Consider the following 23,655-nt stretch of genomic DNA (forward strand, 5'->3'; position numbering starts at 1 on the left):
TTATCTCTATGTTTGTATGTGTTTAGAATCTTTCATGATAAAATATAAAACACAAGAAAGAGAAAGAGAGAAAATACTTTTTCAAGAGACTCAAAAGCAGAAACAGGCCTCTCTCACAGCCCCTCTCAAAAACTTAATTTTCAGCCCTCTGAAACAATGGAGAACAAATAAACACCTTTTTTTGTGCTTAAGCAATGAGGGAGAAAGGTAGTGATGCATATCTTAAGCCTAGAAAATTCCTTAAGAGAAAACAGATTAGAACTACTAATGAAATGGCATCCCTTTCACAACCTCCCCTTCTCATGTTGCCCTCACACCTCTGAGGGCAAATCTCAGACTCTTCAGTGGAACGTGTCCACTGCCTGAAGGACAGGACAGAAAACCAACTGCAGAAAGTCACAAAAAGCCATGTGCAACTCAAGATCAGAAACTGGAACTGGAAACTTCCATGACAGTACATCCTGAGGAGGCAAAGCCCAGCTTCACCTGTTTCTCCGGGTTCCCTGGGACCTGAGTCAGTGTTGGGTGTCTCAGAAGTCTACTAGAGCATCCCTTGCTGTCCAGAGACCCCACCCTCAAGGAATTAGAAGTCCAGTAGGAAGATAAATGTAAAACAAAATTCACAGCAAGCAGGAAGCGTCATAAGAGAGGCTTCAACGAAGTGCCTCCGGAGCTCGATGAGGGAGGCTCTCACCCTGCAGGAGTCCAGGAGGTAAGATGTGAAGGGGGTCTTAATGGATAAACAGGGGCCTGCCCAACACTGCAGGCTGCTGGCAGGGAAGGGACGTAAGCAAAGGCCCGATGTCTCCGAGACCTGGAGAGGATATCATGGTGGCAACAAGCAGCTGAGGCTGGAGAGGGGTGAGAGCCCGACTGGGAAGGGCCTTGCACGTGTGCTAAGGAGCTTAGACTCCACCCCAGGGTCAGGGCTTCGCAAACTAACTGTGGTGAAGGGCCAGCTGTTGAAAATTCCAACCCACCATGGATGAGGCTAACGCTCCCTTTTTGTACTTCTCGTGGACAAGGAACAGGGGTGGGAAGACCACACTTGGAGTAGCAGTGCTACAGACAACACCAAGCGCATTTCAGCAGGGGGTGCAGCACGGTCCAAGTAATCTTTCTAGAGGGTATGTCCAAGGGCTGCGTGCTGGGTGAATGGGAGCATAAGGCAGGCAGCAGGGATGGTGGTCAGGAAACTGTTACGTGGATCCAGGAAGTGGATGTTGAGAGCGGGGCTGAGACACTGAAAAGGGGGACAGGGAGAAGTAGTCAGATCTGGGAGCCCCTTCATGAGTCCAGGGGACAGGACGTGGTGACCAAGGAGCACAGTGTCACTCTTTTCTAGCCTGGGTGCACCATGACCATCAGCACAGGTAGGAATTATGAAAAGAGGCACATGGTTTTAGAAAGTCATGTGGGAAGATTTTCTTCAAGTTTCAAATAACTAATTTTGTTTTAATCCTGCCCTCATAAGAAATCTCCGGGACATCTCAGGAGTCTAGACCTGTCTGGCTGGGAGAGCAGCATGTTTTTATAGTTAGTAAAGAATGGTTCTAAATTAGACCCAGTCTGGGACTTCCCTGGCCGTCCAGTGGTTAAGACTCCGCGTTTCCAATGCAGGGGTCGCGGGTTCGATCCCTGGTTGGGGAACTAAGATCCCACATGCCACGCGACGCAGCCAAAAAAATAAGTAAGTAAATAACTAACTAAATAAACTAGGCCCAGTCCTCCATACCTACTATTACTGGAAAGGAGACTGAAGGGAATGGGAGTGGGGTTGCTACAGAATAAGCTGCAATTTGATGAAGATTTGAGAGTCAAACTTAGCATTAACTAGTATTCCAAGGGGAGCGTAAGAAGCCCTAAACCAGCCGTGGCAATACCGAAGAAAGTCCTTTAACTCCACCAAGCCAAGGCAAGCTTTGTAAAATGAATCTAATACAAAACGTGACAGCAACATTCTCAGTTTGTATTTGGGCTGGGAGTGCAGCAATGAAACACACTCAGCCATGTTCACTGGTGACATTTCAGAGACAGACAGTGGTGCTGCTACAGTTACAAAATCACAGCTTAGAAAGATCACACCTAAGGTAAAATGCCAGGACTCAAATTAGTTTCTGAAAACAAATAAAACTCGTTTTGTGTACTAAGTGTAGTTTGCTGCTGTGGTGTGAGAAATCTCCATTTCTGGGAACAGTGACACATGTTTGGTTGAGGAACAAAAGCACCTGCCAAAACCACTCTGTAGAAAGAAAAAAAAAAACACTCCCAGTCTGTTGGCCCCTGAAAAAAGTAAACAGTTAGGAAACCATGAAGTGGAATAACAGGTATATATTCTACAGAACTCCAGTTTGATGACTTAAAGGGGTCTGTTTGCATCAGCAAGTTTCTTCCATTTGAGTTTGACTCCCCCACTGCCACTCAGGGCCAAGCCCACGTCCTCCCTTGCCTGGACCAGTGCAGTAGCCTCCACCTGGCCCTGTCAGTTCAGCCTCAACACAGCACCTGCTGATCCTGTAAAGTAGAGGCCAGGTGTCTTAGCCCAGGCTGCCATAACAAAATACCATAGCCTGGGTGGCTTCAACAACAGACATTTATTTCTCACAGTTCTGGAGGCTACAAGTCCAAGATCAGGGTGTCAGCATGGCTGAGTTATGGTGAGAGCCCTCTTCCTGGCGTGCAGACAGCTGTCTTCTCACTGTGTCCTCATGTGGTGGAGGGAGAGTGAGCTCTGGTCTCTTCTTCTTCTTATAAGGGCACTGATCTCATTATGGGGGCACCACCCTCATGATCTCATCTAAACTCAATCACCTCCCAAAGGCTCCACCTCCAAATACCATCACATTGAGGGGGGTTAAGGCTTCAACATATGAATGTGGAGAGGACACAAACATTCAGTCCATAACACCAGGGTATATCACTCTTCTGCTCAGATTCCTCCAATGGCTTTGAAAAAAACAACATCCTTAACACCAGCCACCAGGCCCTATACCTGTGGTCTCCTTGGAGAGGGCACTGCTCGACAGGCAGTGCTCAGGAAATCTGTGAGGGCATTTCTTGGTGGTCCCAGAGACTGGGCCCTCCTGGTGGGGGGCCAGGAATCCTAGGTAGCCCTGCAGAGCTGAAAAGTGCCCCATATCTGCAGGCTGTTCTTATGTCCTGCCAGACACTCACGTGGGCCAAAAACCTTTAACAATTATCTGGGTGTACAACCTACACTGCTTTATATAGGAGCACAAAAGCACTTTTTGCACAAGTTTACACAATGAATCTTCTCAAAATGTGACTACTGTATAAATCAAGTAGGGATGTACTTCTTTTGTTTGGAATATTATGAGAATTGTTCCCCATCTTGGAAATCCGGCCACCATCCTAGTCTGCATTTTTCTTAGTTGGTGTTAACGGGTACAGCATTCAATCACAGGTGGAGTGTCGGTATGTATCAGTATGTGTCTGAGCCTTTACATGTTAAATTACATACATGTAATTAAAAACTACTTTCTTATTATTTCAGATTACCAGTTGGGTAACATATTTCTTTTTAAAACTGTGTGCATATGTAGGTTACTGTCTATAAATTGTGTTCCAGGCAGTGGTGGGGACAATAAATATTCTGAGGGGACAGGAAGGCCGGGGGAGGGACAAATTAGGAGTATGGGATTAATAGATACAAACTACTATACATAAAATAGATAAGCAACAAGGATATACTGTATAGCACAGGGAATTATACCCAGTATCTTATAATAACCTATAGTGGAATATAATCTGCAAAAAAAACTGAATCACTATGTTGTATACCTGAAACTAACACAACACTGTAAGTCAACTGTACTTCATACACACACAAACACACACACACATACACACACACATTCAGTAAGGGAGCACTGCATCCCTAACATGACTGGCCTCCCAGTTCCTCTCTTACTTCTCTCCTTCCTCCCCTCACTGTACTCCAGCCACTCCTACTTCTCTGCCCTTCTTCTCCCTGCCAAGCACATCCACCTTTGCCCCCCGCAACCCATGCCTTCTGCCTAAAGACTCCCCTGCCCCCTAGGGTTCTTGCTCAATGGCACCTTCTCAGTGGGGGTCCCAGTTTTAAATTGCATCCCTGCCCACCCCACCTCAGCCCAGCTACCTGGCACTCAATGTTCCACTTCCCTGCTTTCCTTTCCTCCACAGCTCTTATCACCACTATGTACTTTTGTTTTTAAACATCTTTATTGGAGTATAATTGCTTTACAATGGTGTGTTAGCTTCTGCTGTATAACAAAGTGAATCAGCTATACATATACATGTATCCCCATATCCCCTCCCTCTTGCTTGCATCTCCCTCCCATCCTCCCTATCCCACCCCTCTAGGTGGTCACAAAGCACTGAGCTGATCTCTCTGTGCTATGCGGCTGCTTCCCACTAGCTATCTATTTGACATTTGGTAGTGTATATATGTCCATGACACTCTCTTCGTCTGTCCCAGCTTACCCTTCCCAGTCCCAGTGTCCTCAAGTCCATTCTCTATGTCTGCGTCTTTATTCCTCTCCTGCCCCTAGGTTCTTCAGAACCTTTTTTTTAAAGATTCCATATATACGTGTTAGCATACAGTGTTTGTTTTTCTCTTTCTGACTTACTTCACTCTGTGTGACAGACTCTAGGTCCATCCACCTCACTACAAATAACTCGATTTCGTTTCTTTTTACAGCTGAGTAATATTCCATTGTTTATATGTGCCACAACTTCTTTATCCATTCATCTGTCCATGGACACTTAGGTTGCTTCCATGTCCTGGCTATTGTAAATAGTGCTGCAATGAACATTGTGGTACATGACTTTTTGAATTATGATTTTCTCGGGGTATATGCCCAGTAGTGGGATTGCTGGGTTGTATGGTAGTTCTATTTTTAGTTTTTTAAGGAAACTCCATAATGTTCTCCATAGTGGCTGTAACAATTTACATTCCCACCAACAGTGCAAGAGGGTTCCCTTTTCTCCACACCCTCTCCAGCATTTATTGTTTGTAGATTTTTTGATGATGGCCATTCTGACCGGTGTGAGGTGATACCTCATTGTAGTTTTGATTTGCATTTCTCTAATGATTAGTGATGTTGAGCATCCTTTCACGTGTTTGTTGGCAATCTGTATATCTTCTTTGGAGAAATGTCTATTTAAGTTTTCTGCCCATTTTTGGATTGGGTCGTTTGTTTTCTTGATATTGAGCTGCATGAGCTGCTTGTATATTTTGGAGATTAATCCTTTGTCAGTTACCACTATGTACTTTATCTCTGTATCTGTTCGCCCCATAAAATGAAGGCTCTATGAGGGCAAGTATTTTGCTATATCCTCAGGGTCTAGAACAGTATCTGGATACCTTTATAATCTACTTACGTATTAATGGTTTAGAAATACCAATTTTGAAATCTTCAGTTATAACTGCAAGATTAAAATTAAATTGAAAACTCAGGGTCTCTATATATGTTACCGTCTTTAATCTTTGTATAGAAATAGAGACAGAGAGGCTACCCGGGGCTGAATTTAGCTAAAATAAGTCAATTTATTCTCAGAAAAACAATGAGACTTAGAACATACTGAAATTTCACTGAATTGAGTTTCGTTACTTGAAATTACTAGGCCTTCATCGGCTTTCTCCAATTCTGCCTTTAAGTGTCTTTTATCTCCTCCTTGCTCTGCCTACATAACCAGTTGCTGGATTCTCCTGATTCTATTGCTGGCGCGCCTCTCATCCTCCCCACCTCTTCCCTTCCCGCTGCCCCTCTTTCTCAGGTCTCACGTCTCTAGTCACCCCATGCACTGCTGCTGGATTAATCTGGAAGCAGAGTACCTGCTGAGTCACTCACCTGCTCAGCCGCCTCAATGGCTCCCAACTTCCTGTTCACTCAAGTACAAATGGCTCAGAGCTACCACAGGGCTCAATATCCCCTCTGCCTCCCTCCCTCCACCTCCATCCCTAAGCTCCTCCCAAACCGGACCAGTGCCCACACCCCAGACCTGGTGCCTCCTTTGCTCCTTTCCAGGCCTCACTCCCGACTGAAAGTCAATGTATCCTCCAAGGCTCAGCTCCAACGCGTGGAGCCTTTCCTGCCCCCGCAGCTGGACACGGGCTCACAGCAGTTCCTAGCACTCTCTTTGGCGGTTGCTCAAGGCTGCTCCCGGTTGAAGTTCTATGTACTTGTCATTTCTCCCTCCCGACTGTGGGCTCCCTGAGGACAGGGGTTGTCTTTTTCTTTTTTGTGCCCCATACAGTATCTTTCATAGACTAAGTTCTCTAAACATGTGTTAAATTTAAAAGGAGGCAAATTCTTTAAGCTCTAAGTTACAGGACAGAACAGATTGATTAAAAAAAATTTTTTTTTATTTATTTGGTTGCATTGGGTCTTAGCTGAGGCAGGAGGGCTCCTTAGTTGCGGCGGGCGAACTCTTAGTTGCGGCATGCGTGTGGGATCTAGTTCCCAGACCAGGGATCGAACCCGGGCTCCCTGCATTGGGAGCGAGGAGTCTTAACCACTGCGCCACCAGGGAAGTCCCCAAATTGATTCTTATGTTTGGCTAAGTAACAAACGAGGCAAGACCTGGTTTTGTTGGATAGAGTCGAGGCTACTTGCAGAAATTAAGACTTGGAGATCAATTTACAACAATACATGTAGGGAAAAGCAAAGCAGAAGAATGAAGTGGCTTGGGGGCAAAAATGCCCTGCCTGGGAATACTGAAACTGAGGGAACAGCCCTAACATTTAACAGTGAAAATGTTTATCTCAATCCTTTTGTGACTTGTTGATTTTCATCTGTGGACAACATCAGAAATTCTGAAATATAAAGAACTCTGTATAAACATGAGGAGAAAGAGCACAGATAATACTCTGGGAGACTGTAAGGCACTGCCGAAACTGGGCTCTCCCATCTTCTCGTGGCCCCACACTCCTGAGAGACCTGGTCCTTTCCGTCACTTAAAGTCCTGGCTGATCCAGGCAGGCCCAGCAGGTGAGGCAGGTGAGGCAGGGCAGTCTGTGGTACCCCAGCTGCCAGCATCTATGGATGGTAACTAGGTTTGCTGCTGGATTGACAAGATGATGTGTGACCTTCTTATATACGCCAATATGTTTCCATGTAAAATACTGTTTTGGACCATTTTATTAATGAAGGGAAAACACTTGTTGTGCTCATGAGAATAATGAGTCACAGATTAGTGACGAAGGGAACATACCAGTCAGACCTGAATTTAGGGACAAAGGAGAATTATGACAGGACTGAATAACAGAGATGACTCTGAAGCCCCCAATCCTGGGATTTGCCTGGCTTTTATCCGGGAAGATTACTTTGGGAATTGAATACAATTTCCCAGCTGTTGGGACTCCACGCTGCCGAACCATCACCAGGAAGACAAGATCATAAAATGGAAGCAATGGTAGATCAAATGAGAGACAAGCCTTCTACTTCCCTTGATGTAAAGAGCCAAGAAAGTGACTAACTTGGATGAATGTCAAACCTTACAGCCCTCAGTTATTTCAGCCTCTATAAAAACAAATCAGTAATTTGAGGTTAGAGAAGATACCTTCTTGTAATTATGATGACAAGATTCTAATCATTAGAACTCAAAAAAAAATTTAAAGCAGCATGTCTTCCTAAAGACCAACCAGCCAGAACTATTAATAGAAAAGCCTAGAGCCATTCAGACATGAAATCCAGACAGAAGCAAAATAATAATAATAATAATGATAAAGATATAGCTTGTCTCACCTGATACACTTAGCGGATAATCGCAACTCAAGCTGTAAACATACCCTTTGAGTGCAACCGCTCGCTCTCTTCTCCTTGACTCCATTATCCCTTTTAATTTTATTAAATCATGTATAACTGTTTTTCTCTTTTTCTGGAATGTTTCCTTGGAAGCAGCTGAGTAAATGTCCATGTTACCCAAACACTAAATCTAAATTACCTTCTTTCAAAGTCCATTTGATTGAGCCTGTCCTCTTGCTGACGGCATGCAAACTTCCATCCAGGGTTGATACAAACAGCAAGGTTTCAGGAAGTGTCACAGTGCTGGGACTTCCAAAAATCTGCAATGAGAGGTAGAAGAATCTACGTGGTCAATATGAGTCTTCACCTTGGGCATGTACAACCACAGACAGGCCCCTCCCTTACCCCAAAAGTTATCCTTCTAAAATTCACCACCTTACAGATGAAGAAACCGAGGCTGACGAGCCTAAGTTCCCATCAAGGTTTGCTGCTGAACTGACAAGACGGACAACATCTTGGACAACAGCTGGGTCAGGACTAGAACCAGGTTGCCTTATTCTATCTGAGCAACAATCCTTCCTGCACACGGGCTTATGACCTAACATGTCAGGGATGGGGATTCTGAAATAATCCAAGGCCAGCCTCCACTGAAACAGAGAAAGTATGCTCAGCTTTCTAACTGACTTCATTCTCTTGGTTATATTTTACCTTCTAAAACCTGGTTATCTTGCAAGACTCCATGATAAAGAAGAATGCCAACACACCCACACGCACTTACGAAATTTTAAAAGGCAGGGAATTGGGGGGAAATATTTAAAGCAAAATAGGAAAAACAGTTCTCATAAACTTATAAAGAGTTTATATAATAATAAAACACCAAGATTTTGAGAGAGACATGTTATAGAAGAAAATGTATAAAAAACATAATCCAAATTATTCTTTACTTATAATCAAAATATAATTTAAATCAAAATGTACTTCTTATGCTTAATGAATTAAAAAACATATTTTACAGAAAATAGCCAAAAGTAGTGAAATTCACTTTCTCATCCATTGTTTTTTTTTTTTTTTTTTTTTTTTTTTTTGCAGTACGCGGGCCTCTCACTGCTGCGGCCTCTCCCGTTGCGGAGCACAGGCTCCGGACGCGCAGGCTCAGCGGCCATGGCTCACGGGCCCAGCTGCTCCGCGGCATGCGGGATCCTCCCGGACCGGGGCACGAACCCGTGTCCCCTACATTGGCAGGCGGACTCTCAACCACTGCACCACCAGGGAAGCCCCTCTCATCCATTGTTGATTGGCAATGAAAATTATAAGTTAGCGCAATCTTCCTGGAAAGCATAAAAGTACTCATATTTCTGATCCTGTAGTTCCACTTCTACATCCTAAAGAAATAATTCTGGATATGGAAAAAGCTCTTTGCACAACAAGACTCATTACAGCCCATTTACAAACACAAAAAACAGGAAAGACCTCAATTTTTTTTTTAAGACCTAAACTTCTAAATGGTTGAAACAAATTATGACAAAGTCAATGGAGTATTATGTAATTATTAAAATAGCACTTGAAAGAATCCACAGTATAGAAAAATGCTTGCATACGTTATCATGTGAAAAATACAGAATCCAAAATTTAATGTGCACTGTGGTTATAATTATACTGGACACATTCTTTTTTTTTTTTTTTTTTGGCCTGCCCATCCTCTAGCTTTGCTAGGAACAGTACACTCATCCACATGGTTTCCATGGGAGCAGCTGTGTGTGTGTATGCGTGTACACACACATGAGCAGGTGATAGCTGGTATGGTTTCCTAGGACAACACCCTTTTGAGGTCTGGGCCCACTCTGCAATGCCACCTTGTAATGAGATTTTCTCTTTCTTTGTCACTATACTGTCCCACCAATCAGCTGGCTCCTGTAGGTCTTGAATTAAAAATAGGTCAATGTGGGGCTTCCCTGGTGGTGCAGTGGTTGAGAGTCCACTTGCCGATGCAAGGGACACGGGCTTGTGCCCCGGTCCGGGAAGATTCCACATGCCGCGGAGCGGCTGGGCCCGTGAGCCATGGCCGCTGAGCCTGCGCGTCCGGAGCCTGTGCTCCGCAACGGAAGAGGCCACAACAGTGAGAGGCCCATGTATCACAAAAAAAAAAAAAAAAAAAAAAAAGGTCAATGCAACTTGCTTACACTGCGACAGTTTGAATTTTGGTACAAATGCTTTTTTTTTTTTTACGACTTTATTGGAGTATAATTGCTTCACAATGGTGTATTAGTTTCTGCTTTATAACAAAGTGAATCAGTTATACATATACATCTGTTCCCATATCCCTTCCTTCTTTTGTCTCCCTCCCTCCCACTCTCCCTATCCCACCCCTCCAGGCGGTCACAAAGCACCGAGCTGATCTCCCTGTGCTATGCGGCTGCTTCCCACTAGCTATCTACCTTACGTTTGGTCGTGTATATATGTCCATGCCTCTCTCTCCCCTTGTCACAGCTTACCCTTCCCCCTCCCCATATCCTCGAGTCCATTCTCAAGTAGGTCTGTGTCTTTATTCCTGTTTTACCCCTAGGTTCTTCATGACATTTGTCTTTTTCTTAAATTCCATATATATGTGTCAGCATACGGTATTTGTCTTTCTCTTTCTGACTTACTTCACTCTGTATGATAGACTCTAGGTCTATCCACCTCACTACAAATAGCTCAATTTCGTTTCTTTTTATGGCTGAGTACAAATGCTATCTTTAAAATATAGGAGTATGGCTGGCTTTTAGCACGGAACATAGAGACTGGAGGGTTACTTGTGCATGGAAGCCTGATCCCAAAATACCTGGTCACTCTTGGTAAAAGCCAGGATGACACTAGTTAATCCTTCAAAAGGGACAGTTCAATTAACGGCTCTCTCCAGGGCAGCCTGAGGTGGCAAACAAACACTCCAGTCCTTGCATTCCTTTTCCAAGGCGGAAACCCCCTGACAAAGGGGCGAAGCAGCTGCCAGAACTTCCTCTCACCTCTTGCATGTGTCTGGCCTAGAGGGGAAGAAGTCCAGCCCTCCACTTTGCCCAGGGCCAGGGCTCCGCAACTGGAACGAGGGAAACAACAGCAAGCCTTACCCCTACCCGCTGGGTCTACTCTCCATGGAAAGCCTTAAGGATGAAGAAGAAGAGTCTGCTTTTAACGCCACCTTTGCAACGAGGAAATCAGTCTCAGTACAACCTGGCTAGGAAAACGGAAGCCCCAAGGGTAGCATCTGCCCTAGGCAGAATCCAAAGGTCTTCTACACCAACTATTTCGGGGGGGTTAAAATTATTTTAGTTCACAGGGGAACTAAAACTAAAATTATTTTAGTTCACCAGAGGAACACACATCACCCGGAGCACCTGGCCTGGAGAACAGTGACCCTGTGACGATCGCTGAGGACTGGAGACAAATGGGACTTGGAGCGGTGGGCAGGCTGCCTCTCACTGAGAAAGGGGAATGGGTCTGCAGCTTGATGTGGGGTGCCGCACGAAGTTAGGTGGGGGCAGTAGAAGACTGAAAAAATGAAAAGGAAAGATGTATGCATATCTGGGTGCCAACAGGTGGAAATCCCCTCCATCTGTCACATAGTTACCCTAGGAACAACCATTTTTAAGGTCTTGGGAATCACACCAGAATTGGGTTGAACAATCTGGGTGGCTGAAGTACTAAACAATTAAACTTGGGAGATTTCTGTGGATATGTTTTCTGCCATGTGGAAAAAGCTGGATGAGAGGGAGGAAGGGAGGAAGGAAGGGAAAGAAAGAAAGAAAGGAAAGAAAGAAAGGGGGGAGGGAGAGAAGAAAGAAAGAAAGAAAGAAAGTAAGGAAGGAAAAGAGAGAGAGAGAGAGGAGGGAGGGAGGGAGGGAGGAAGGAAGGAAGAGGCCTGAGAAGAAACATGGCTGAAAGGCTGGGAGAGGGGCCCTGGCCTCCACTGCTCCTCAGGCCTGGCCAAGCTCCTGTCCTTGGGCCCATGGACGCCTAATCCTTGCAATCAATTCCCCTCTTAAACTCATTGGAACTAGGTTTCTGTCCCTTGAGACTGAAACAGTCCTAAATACACACACACACACAGCTATTTTTTACTATATCTATAGAAAAAAAAAAGATGAAGAAAATATTGTAAAATTAAAGCCATAGTTTTTCTCCTCTATTTTCTAAATTTTCTATAATATGATCATGTAATATGCAATGAAGTTTTCATAAAATATAAAGGAGATGGACAAGTTAGCAGGTGGAAGACAAGCTGGGATTTAAAGGCGCTTCAGTGAGCCCCTAAGTTCCAGAAGCACTTTCCACCTCAGGATATTAGACAACCTGATCACCTGTGATCATTGCTATCCACCAAACATGGGACAAAAGTTTAGAAACACAGAGGTCTCCCAGTCAGAGAGTGTGTGTCCAGAATAGAAAAGTTTTGCTGTTATTAAAGCCTACAGTACAACTATAATTAACCAAATGCCTCCAATACATCCTGTCACAGTACTGATATTAAAAGGGGCCAATAGTTACTAAAACATATCAGTGCTGCTCCACTACTAGTGTGGAAACAAAAGCCACCTGCCTTGTTTGAGCATCTTGGAAACCACAGGAAGAGCAATTGTCTATGGTTGGTTGGTGACTCAAAATAAAACACTAATCACATAACTAATACAGTCTTCTAAAAATCTCAAAAAGACCAGGTTTGGCTAGGAGTTGAATTTAGCAACTGAGAGTGCTGAATTAATCACAATGTCCACACTCACGTCACAAACCCTATCAACCCGACAGATTTTTCTCTTCTTTGAAGCTCTTGACATTTTCAAATTAGAACGAGCCACTCTGAACAGCATTATTCTCTCATCAGGCAAATTAATATTACAAAATTTCTGCCTTTTTCCCCCAGCGTTTTTTAAAGCATGAAAATGTTTGCTTTCAGAGAGTTGCTATAACTCACGTGACTTCAATAAGCTTCTAGATGCAATGTGCGATATTGAGCACAGCTGAGAACTATTTGTACCTAAACATCTAAAAACACTGCTTCACAATAATGACCTTGCGTATCACCTTCACCCTGTCGGTGCTCCCTTTTCCCTGCAATGGCTGAATTAGCAGCAGGCCCTAGAGTTATGCAAACTAGTTTCCAGAGAGCCTGAAAGCAGAAAGAAAAGGCTGATCCTGCAGATCTGTTTCAAGTTGATTACCTGGAATCTGACTCATTTTTCAAACAAGTGGGTTATACACTCCTGGCTTCGACAGTGACTTCTAAAAGAAGGAATTGCAGTGACATTGTAGAGGTCGTGGCAGGGGATCTAGTCCAGCCTAAAACGAGACATCCATTAGCTAATTGGTCCTCATGGAAGTCTGGCCACATACGTCCTCTCACACGAGGTGACCCTGACATAAAAATTCTGGAAATGCCCCATCTAAGGACCATGGAGCCTGGCAATTCGGACCAGATGATGCTAGGGAAGTGGGTGTCTGTAAAACCAGCTTCTTTCACTTATGTTGATTCTGTGGTAAACACAGTCCTCACTGCTGCCCTGCTCAGCCAGAACTCCCTCCCGTGAAAACATAATTCCGGGGCTGGATCCTGATTCTGATTATGAAGCAAGATTTCCCAAAGTCCAGCAGCCACACCACTGCATAAAATACACCACTTGCTTTGCATTTCCCACAAAGACATGAAAGCAGCTACCAACTGCTCATACAGAGATGATTAAAAGGTAGTAGTCGCGGACGATTTCATTCTCTAATATTCTAAACTCAGCTAATTGTCAGTTGCTCCTGCATTAATGACCTCAACTGCTTGTATTTCAGGTAAGAAAAAAAGTCTTCTAAAACGAGTTCTGAGATAACTTTGTTTAGAAAAAGTCTTCAGTAAAGAGCACTATGGACACAAGGGACAGATATGTGTTTAGGTAGCACAAAAACAAATGAAACAAGCCTCTAACACAAACCCACCGATTTCTGAGCTAGTACTTGGGATGGGTCAGGCCAGAGGTGGCTCACCACCAGCAGCTGGAGGAGAAGAGTCAGCAAGGCCAGGGTTTGGTTCCAGCTGCCAGGCTATCATTGAAGTGGCTGCTCCCTCGCACCCACCCTCTGGCACCCGAGGAAGAACGGCAGGAAGCAGGCTGCATGCTGCTCTAGGATTCAGAACACAGGGCAGCCCTGTGCTCCCCATCAAGGTTTCCCAAAAGGCTGCATTTTCCAAAGAAACACAATTCTTAAATTTCAGATAGGTATTTCTTTTTTTTTTTTTTTTTTTTTTTTTTGCGGTATGCGGGCCTCTCACTGTTGTGGCCTCCCCCGTTGCGGAGCACAGGCTCCGGACGCGCAGGCTCCGGACGCGCAGGCTCAGCGGCCATGGCTCACGGGCCCAGCCGCTCCGCGGCATATGGGATCCTCCCAGACCGGGGCACGAACCCGTATCCCCTGCATCGGCAGGCGGACTCTCAACCACTTGCGCCACCAGGGAGGCCCCCAGATAGGTATTTCAAGAACCAGCCCACAGGTTAACGGACTACCTAATAACAAGGGTCAGAAATAAGATTAATAAACTTGGCACAGACCTTTCATCTCAAAGACAGGGGGAAAAAGTGGGCCACGCACACATGTCTCATACCCAGGTTTCCAAAGTGATCTACAGTTGATGAGTACCGCAGTGTCGTTTCTATTTCCCAAACTAGTGTGTTCTACCCCCACAAAAAAGTTGTGCACACACAGAGAAGACCCACACTGTGAGCAAGAGAGCCATGCACTTCTCAGGTGGTGGGTGCACACTGATCGGGTCTAAGCCAAGTGTCCATCTCCAAAAGCTCAATTTATATGGCAGCACTAGCATAGTAGAAGTAAAAACAGTAAAAATGCTTAGAATAAAAATCTAGGGCTGGGCTTCCCTGGTGGCGCAGTGGTTGAGAGTCCGCCTGCCAATGCAGGGGACACGGGTTCGTGCCCCGGTCCGGGAAGATCCCACATGCCGCGGAGCGGCTGGGCCCGTGAGCCATGGCCGCTGAGCCTGCGCGTCCGGAGCCTGTGCTCCACAACGGGAGAGGCCACAACAGTGAGAGGCCTGCGTACGGCAAAAAAAAATCTTTCCCAGGAAACTTCTCCCCTTCTTACCTCCGTTCCAACAGACCAAAACATTTATAATAATATTAGAATACAGTAATCTGGCTAATAACAAAATGACATATATATATATATATATATATTTTTTTTTTTTTAAGATGCTGGGGGTAGGAGTTTATTAATTAATTTATTTATTTTTGCTGTGTTGGGTCTTCCTTTCTGTGCGAGGGCTTTCTCTAGTTGTGGCAAGTGGGGGCAACTCTTCATCGCGGTGTGTGGGCCTCTCACCATCACGGCCTCTCTTGCTGCGGAGCACAAGCTCCAGACGCACAGGCTCAGTAGTTGTAGCTCACAGGCCTAGCCTCTCCACGGCATGTGGGATCCTCCCAGACCAGGGCTCGAACCCGTGTCCCCTGCATTAACAGGCAGATTCTCAACCACTGCGCCACCAGGGAAGCCCCTATATATTTTTTCTTTTAGGAGTACCACACTGATTTCTAGGATTAGCTGAGAGGCTGGGGTTTTTGGGGTTGTTGGTGTTTTGTTTTATTTTTTTTTTAACTAATCTTTCTTCAGCGTTCATTGGATTATGCAATGTTATATTGCATAAGCCTCACTTTAGTTTTATTTACTTAAGGTTAAGAAAACCATTCCTCCAAACTATAAATACCATACTTGTGTAAGTCTAGCATGGATATTATCATGTTTCCAATAGAATATCCTTACACAACATAGTGTACACCTAAACCCCTGGAACCTACAAGCTGCCACCAACAACCAGTCTGCCTTGCACAGTGCGGGGCTCCCTGCCACAGCTCAAAGCCAGTGGACAGTGGGCCACAGAGGTAAAGCGAAAGTAAAGGGACTTCTGGTTGGTTGATGAATACACATGATGGTATCATAGGTAAGACTTAAACCAGGTACACAAGTGAGGGAAGGATTACATAAGAAAGATTTCCAAGCTATTTTGTTTTGCTACTTAGGACACACAAAATCTTGAAAACAATTAAAATTGCATGTCACGAAATGTAGAGTAATAAATTGCAAATGGATTAGAATGTGCTAGGGAATCAGAGCTTATAATTATTAACCTTAGCAATAATGCTCAGAGGTGAGAAGGGCATTCTCTGCCGGGGGACGTACCGATGGCAAAGGACCTTAAAGGGGAGAAAAGACTGCACATGTGCGTGTGCACACGTGGTGAGGGAGGTTTCTGATGGATACGAAAGCAGAGGTGAGGGCTAATGGCAAATAGATTGGATCCTTCTGCTGGCTATAATCAGCTGAAAGCCACAGGATGGGTGAGCTGATTTTGAGAGGTATGGGTAAGACACTTCCTGGCGTGCCATAATGGACGCCAGTCCTAAAGGGCTTCTCTCCAAAAATAAAAAAAAGGAAACCTGTGCAATTCAGCACCAAGTTCCTCAAAATAGTATTATGTAACATAGTCCCCCGGTAGGCACTAAACGACATTCAGAAAAAGGACATCTGTGTCTACAATTCTATTTGCAGCCATATTATCTACTGCAGGCTATAAACTCCAGCAAAGCCTGGCTATTTGCAATTCTGGTTGCTTCACAAAACTACCAAGCATTCTAATGCCATTTGGCCACATGGTAGAAGACTGTGCTCAATGATGGCCAAAAAACTACCAAGAATTCACCAAAACAGCGTAAGATTGAAATCTGTACCCAGTAAATGCCAGCACACACCCATTACATAATGGTCCCTTGTTGAAAAATAAAGCCTACATGAGTATATGCCTCATAACGACCAGGACAGCAGGCTAAACTGGCAGCTCCCAAAGGCCTTCCTTTGAAGGTATCTTAGGTAAAGGCCTGATTAGACAGATACGACAAAGATTTTTATTCTATTCAAACCCTGCTCCCCACTCCCCATCTCATTTACACACCTGATCCAAGAGTAAAGCACTCCGCTCCAAATGTGGAGACTTCTGTATAGTCATCTGTACAGAGTGACACAGAAACCTCATTGGGTTTATCCCAATTCAGTAGACTAAAGTTTAAGAACAGAATTAAAACACTGGTGATATTAAGAGACTTAATTGTGTCTATGTCTTAACGATTTCAATCTATTACAAAATCATTCCAAATCCTGTTACACTTTGTTTACCTGTGTGTAGGTCAGCAATAATCTATCAACCATACAGTTTCTTCTAACCAGCCCATCGGCTGCTGTGTTTCCTGATACTAGGTCAATAAAGGTAACCATGACATTTGCTTTGGATGGGAGTCAGGTATCTGGCTGGGATGCAGTAAAGGTCAGGGCCTAACTGAACAGCACTGTGTGGTTTCCAAACTAAGCAACTGAGAGAGTTAAACTAGTATTTGTGGCAATTCTTGCATGTGGTGTAATCCACCACCACCCAAGACAGTTAACAATTCTTCAGTGGTTCAGGCTACTCCTTCAATGGGTCTGATAAAAGGTTCCTCATACAGTCCACTTTATTCCTGAGAGCAAAGGTATGCTAATTTCACAACAGGTGAAGATACTTTCCCCAAATGGTTCTGGGGCCCCAGGCTAAGAGTCTAAGTTCAAGCAGCTGGTAGTTCCATTTGTTTTCACGGTCTCTCTGCCATCAACTTATATCGACACCAAGCGAGGAGGAAATACACTTGGGCATGAAAGGCACTACAGGAGACGTTCCACCACAAGGAACCAAGCCCCTGTTCTTAGGGTGGCATCACATCCCTAAGGCCCTCAAGCATTTTATTTTATTCTATTTTTAATTTTTAAATTTATTTATTTATTTATTTATGGCTGTGTTGGGTCTTCGTTTCCGTGCGAGGGCTTTCTCCATTTGTGGCAAGTGGGGGCCACTCTTCATCGCGGTGCGCGGGCCTCTCACTATCGCGGCCTCTCTTGTTGCGGAGCACAGGCTCCAGAAGCACAGGCTCAGTAATCATGGCTCACGGGCCTAGCTGCTCCGCGGCTGTGGGATCTTCCCAGACCAGGGCTCGAACCCGTGTCCCCTGCATTGGCAGGCAGACTCTCAACCACTGCGCCACCAGGGAAGCCCCCTCAAGCATTTTATAATATTAAAACTAAAACCTAGGGACTTCCCTGGTGGCACAGTGGTTAAGAATCCGCCTGCCAATGCAGGGAACACGGGTTCGAGCCCTGGTCTGGGAAGATCCCACATGCCGCGGAGCAGCTAAGCCCGTGAGCCACAACTACTGAGCCTGCGCTCTAGAACTCATGAGCCACAACTACTGAGCCTGTATGCCACAGCTACTGAAGCCCATGGGTCTAGAGCCCATGCTCCACAACAAGAGAAGCCACCGCAGTGAGAAGCCCGGGCACAGCAATGAGGGGTAGCCCCCACTCGCCACAACTAGAGAGAGCCTGTGTGGAGCAATGAAGATCCAACATAGCCAAAAATAAAATAAATTAATTAATAAATTAATAATAATTAAAAAAACTAAAACCCAAGGTTTCACCATCATTTAGTGGTTGAGATTTTTTTTTTTTTTTTTGGCCATACCATGCAGCAAGTGGTATCTTAGTTCCCTGACCAGGGATCAAACCTGTGACCCCTGCAGTGGAGGCATGGAGTCTTAACCACTGGACCACCAGGGAAGTCCCAAGGTTGCGATTTAGAATGCACGTCTTGCCACTAGTATTTTGTTGTCTTCATTGCAGGGAAACAGCAGCAATTCAGGCCTTGTAAAAATTGAGAAACCTATTAGGCTCACTTACCTTAATGGAGTAGCATCGTAAACAAACTAAACTAATAAAGGTCTAAGTTAGACCGTAAATTCATAAAGGGACTACCTGCCTTACAAAAAGCCATATTTGATCCATTTAAGCATGTATATTCAACTGCAGTTAAACCTATTATTAGGAAGTCTTCGAAAAAAAGACTCAATTAGATACCAAATTTTTCAGTCCTGATAATAGCAACTAATCTGAAAGTGTCAATTTTGCTCTTTACACTCAGTGAGAGATTTCTTTTGTGGGGAGGGGAATGGAAGGGGTTGACTAGAAAGTGGATAAATGCTCTAGTTAAACAAAAATTATCTACAAACAACTGTATTTATGACATAATTGCCACCTATGCTTGCCAGATGTTTCCGAGCTTTATAATGGAAGTCAAACACTATGAAATATACCTGAAGTTGAGCTACCTGGCCAGACTGACTCGCCCTAGCCAGAATCCCCATTGTCTGAAGTACATCTGGAGATCACCCACTGCCCTGCTGGCCCAGTCCACCACGCCACCTACCCCTCTCCAATTAGCTGATGGTCACTGAAGTCTACATGTCTCCACACAACACAGATCAAACAGGAAGGGCTGTTTACAGCTTCTGGGATATGTAACTTCAGAGATGAAAATAACTGAAGATCACCGTACCCAAACCTCTCAGTTCACAGAGGGGGAAGTCAAGGTCCAGAGAGGTGAAGTGACTATCCCAAGGCACCACAGACAGCTAACTGTAGACACAGGACTGGAGCCAAGGTCTCCGCTTCCCCTTCTGGACCTCTGCCCACTACACCACACTATAATTTCACTGCTTTAAATCATGGTTCTCTGAGAAACATAAGCTTCAATTACTTGAGGCCTGGAGCTCAACCCTGCTGAGCTGTCCTGCTGGGGCAGATGGAGATCAGCGCTCTCCTCTGATATGGGGGTAGGATCTTTTGGATGAGACACCGAATTGGTAATTTGTAGATTCTACATAGACACCCAATATGCCAAAAGGCACTGCGAATTATACAGGGTGGGGTCTTTAAAAAATGTTCTGGATAAAAATTCCTGAGATCTCACTGTAGATCTAAGTGGGCGGGGATAACATCACAGAAAGTCAAAGGTCACAGACTTACCCACCATAAAAAAAAAATTCCTGCAATACATTTATCCAGCCCAGTTCTAAAGGTTTAAAAAAAGTTCTCTTTGATGATGATGATGATACAGTGGCCATTGCCCATTCCTTTGATGAAGCGAGCCATTCTTTTCATGCCAGTGCCAAGGAAACGCACATTACTGATTAGCATGGGACAACTCCTTTGAACAGCAAGGACCATTTTAATGACATACATACACCAATGAGCCTCACGCAGTGAGCCGTGACTGCTTCACTTAGCAGGAATAAGATGCTCGAAAAAAGAGAAGGAAATATGGGTCTGAATATTGACTTTTTCATGGGAAAGAAAATCTTATAAACAACAAGATACTACTGTATAGCACAGGGAACTATATTCAATATCCTGTGATAAACCATAACGGAAAAGAATATGAAAAAAGTATATATATAACTGAATCACTCTGCTGTACAGTAGAAACTAACAGAACATCGTAAATCAACTGTACTTCAATAAAATAAATTTTGAATAAATAATAAAAAATAAAATCTCATGCCACAGGATTTCCATAATCTCAGCATAGGTTTCCTTATTTTTTTAAATAAATTTATTTATTTTTGGCTGCATTAGGTCTTCGTTGCTGTGCACAGGCTTTCTCTAGTTGCAGCGAACGGGGTCTACTCTTTGCTGCGGTGCGCAGTCTTCTCGTTGCGGTGGCTTCTCTCGTTGCGGAGCACGGGCTCTAGGCACACGGGCTTCAGCAGTTGTGACGCACGTGCTTAGTTGCTCCGTGGCATGTGGGATCTTCCTGGATCAGGGCTCGAACCCGTGTCCCCCGCATTGGCAGGCGGATTCTTAACCACTGCACCACCAGGGAAGTCCCTCAGCATAGGTTTCTATTTTCTAGGCTCCTGAGAGGCAAACGTAAGCATCTCAATGCAACTTTCACACACTTGGACAGAGACAGGAAAGCGTCTGAAACTGCTTGGAAGACTGTTGGCACAACCAAACCTATGGAGTTGTGGTGTGAAAACTGAGGACTGAGAAACTGGCTGAGATGGAAGGATGCTGCTTCCTCCAGCTCATCAAGGGTAGGTGGGAAACAGGAGCAGGTAAGAATTACCAGCAAGGAGATACCACGCCTTTGGGTTCACAGAAGAATCCCTTCCAGACACCAAGGAGAACAGAACTCCCTCCAGAGAAAGTAAAAACGGCTGTCCAGGGCCAGGAGAGGGGAGGGGACAGGCTTCAACAGGACATGCCCGACCGCCAACAGGCTCCATTCTCCCAGGGACCTCTCTTTGTAAAGTCGCCGTCCCCATCAGTCTTCCGCCTCATCTGGAGGTCACCCAATCTCAATGCCAACTTCTCCAGGTCAGAAGACTGGCTTCCGTGAGTATCTGAACTGTGGGGCAAGGTGGCTAAGCTTCCAAATCTTTTTTTTTTTTTTTGAAAACTAAGGAACAGCAATATCCCTTTGAATGCTTGGGAAGAAAAATAAATATTAAGAATGTCAAAGACAAGAGTTATGTAAATATTATGGAAGATCATTTTATTAAAAAAATTGGTGCTGGCCAAAGATACCATCAGAAAGTAAACAAAACTCAAAACCTGCTTATCCACTCTGCCCCAGACCTCAATTGTTCCCCATCTCTTACTCTGGTGGGCGGACAGCGATAGTGTAAGAGCTGGTGCTGACAATCTAGAATAGGTTAAAATAGGTTTGGCTTGTGGTGCTTAAGAAGGAAGAAGAGTATAACTGCTGAACAGGTTTTCACCAAATGGTACTACGATACAAGTTCTAGGACTGTTTTTGAATTACTGGGAAACTCACTTATGTAGTAGCCCTCATTTTCTGAAGATGCTGAACAATTCGACATATATTTGTTAAGCTTCATTTTTAGTGCCTGGGCAATATAATGTGGCTGCTAGAAGGGCAGTCACTTACCTCCCTGTGCCTTGGTTTTCTCACCTGTAAAATGGGGGACAACAATAATACCGACTTCAAAGGAGTGTTGAGCTAATATGCGTAATCAGTTAATATATGTAAAGCTCTTAGTGTACAGTGAGCATCACGTAAGTGTCCGTTCTTGTGATGCTGATTAATCAAGAGCTGTGTAAGACCCTAGGATCTAATCACAACAGTGATCTGATTCTTGCCCTCAGGGAGCTTACAGTCTAATAAGGGACCACAGCAGTAAAAATATCACACAAACAGAACAGCAAATTGCAGTAAGTGCTATGAAAGAGACCATAAGAGAATAAAAGGAGAAGCCAATCTGGTCTCATGTGAGGGGGTGTGGATCACAGTGTCAACGGTTTTTCTGCAGGAGTAACAACTGAGTTAAGATCTACAGGAACGGGGAAAGGAAGGGAAGAATTTCCTGGGCCGAGGAAACGGCCTACGTGAAAGCCCTGAGACTGAAAATAATTTGCTGTGTTCGAGGACCTATCGGACCAGTGCTGCTGGAGAGAGAAAGCAGAGCGGGGAACGGGACAAGGAGGGGCTGGGGAAGCAGACAGAAGGCAGAGTGTGTGGAATTCCCTGGCGGTCCAGTGGTTAGGACCTCGCGCTTCCACTACAGGGGACACGGGTTCGCTCCCCGGTCAGGGAACTGAGTTACTGAAAGCCGCGCCATGTGGCAAAAAAAAAAGAAGGCCGAGTGTGTACTTGTATGGAGTGGGCCACAAAATCCATGTTTTATTTGTTTCCTATGCAGCTCACAGAAAGAGCAGGAGGGCATGCTGTTCACACAGGTGTAAAAGCAGATCCGGAGGGAAAAACGCTCCTCGAAGCTGAAGCGTTAGATATACCAGTCTGTGTTCACACCTCAGGTGAGTCTTTTCTGGTGTTTTCATTGATACTAACGTCAGACTAGTGTTGCTTAACCGGTTTACAGCTGAACAGGAGCATAACACGCTGAAACTTCATGGGGGAGTTTAACAATGCTAGTTTTTGTTGGTTTTTTTTTCTTTTTGCGGTACGCGGGCATCTCACTGTTGTGGCCTCTCCCGTTGCGGAGCACAGGCTCCGGACGTGCAGGTTCAGCGGCCATGGCTCACGGGCCCAGCCGCTCCACGGCATGTGGGATCCTCCCAGACCGGGGCACGAACCCATGTCCCCTGCATCTCAACCACTGCGCCACCAGGGAAGCCCAACAATGCTGGTTTTGTGGTGAAATGTGGCCTACAGCACAACCTCCAACGCGAGGTCTCTTGCTTTCGAGACCCGTCCTCTGAGGGACTTCTCTGTCCAGACACCACGCACGGGATCACAAAGCCCCCTCGGAAGGAGTGAAGCAGACCCCCTCCTCTCTTTTTCCTCTCCGGGGGGCTCCCTCTCTGCAGTACCCGCAGTCACTTCCAGGGCTAGTTTCGCTACAGGCAGCTGAAATCCAGTGGGCGCTAACCTCAGGGATGGACGTTTAGTCCCGGATCACAGGCTCACGTTCCTCAGGCAGGTTGGCAAGGACATGCAGTATTTATCAGTCTCTTCCAGGCACTCCCTGGTTCACGCTTCTTCCTGTTGACTGACTCTTCTACATCCAACTAACTTGCTGGTTCACCTATTTCAACCCCACCCCACACTGGACTCTTTTCTCCTACAGATACACAGACAGAAGGGTCCTGCTCTGCATGAGGTGCTGGCGCCTCAAGGCCTAGAAGACTCCTGCCTTCAAGGAGTTCACCATCTAGCAGAGAAACAGTGCAATACCGGGGAAAAGATGGCAGGTTCCATGACTGTGCCTTCCAGAAGCTGACCTGGCAGCATGCCCGGGCCGTGCCCAGAGCAGTTCCTTAAGATTCTGAGCCCACACTTCCCTGCTCAGGTCTTCTGCTCACTCCTTGGCCTATCCTGTGTTCATGCAACCCCCAAACCTGCTAATCATCCTTTAAACTCCAAGTTAAGGGAATTCCCTGGAGGTCCAGTGGTTAGGACTCTGTGCTTTCACCGTTGAGGGCACGGGTTTGTTCCCCGGTTGGGGAACTAAGATCCCACATGCTGCGTGGCACGGCC

General features: G+C 45.2%; 1 protein-coding gene across 1 annotated transcript in view; it reads right to left on the reverse strand.

The window, feature by feature from the left end:
* ERN1 (endoplasmic reticulum to nucleus signaling 1) overlaps nucleotides 1–23,655 on the reverse strand; it is an 85,994-nt gene that overhangs the window by 48,289 nt on the left and 14,050 nt on the right. The window contains exon 2 of the mRNA XM_060082605.1: nucleotides 7,951–8,071. Within this exon, the coding sequence (XP_059938588.1) occupies nucleotides 7,951–8,071 (121 nt within the window). The remainder of the gene's footprint in view (nucleotides 1–7,950; nucleotides 8,072–23,655) is intronic.

The sequence above is a fragment of the Mesoplodon densirostris genome, chromosome 18 (assembly GCF_025265405.1).
Source record: "Mesoplodon densirostris isolate mMesDen1 chromosome 18, mMesDen1 primary haplotype, whole genome shotgun sequence".
Classification (NCBI taxonomy): domain Eukaryota; kingdom Metazoa; phylum Chordata; class Mammalia; order Artiodactyla; family Ziphiidae; genus Mesoplodon; species Mesoplodon densirostris.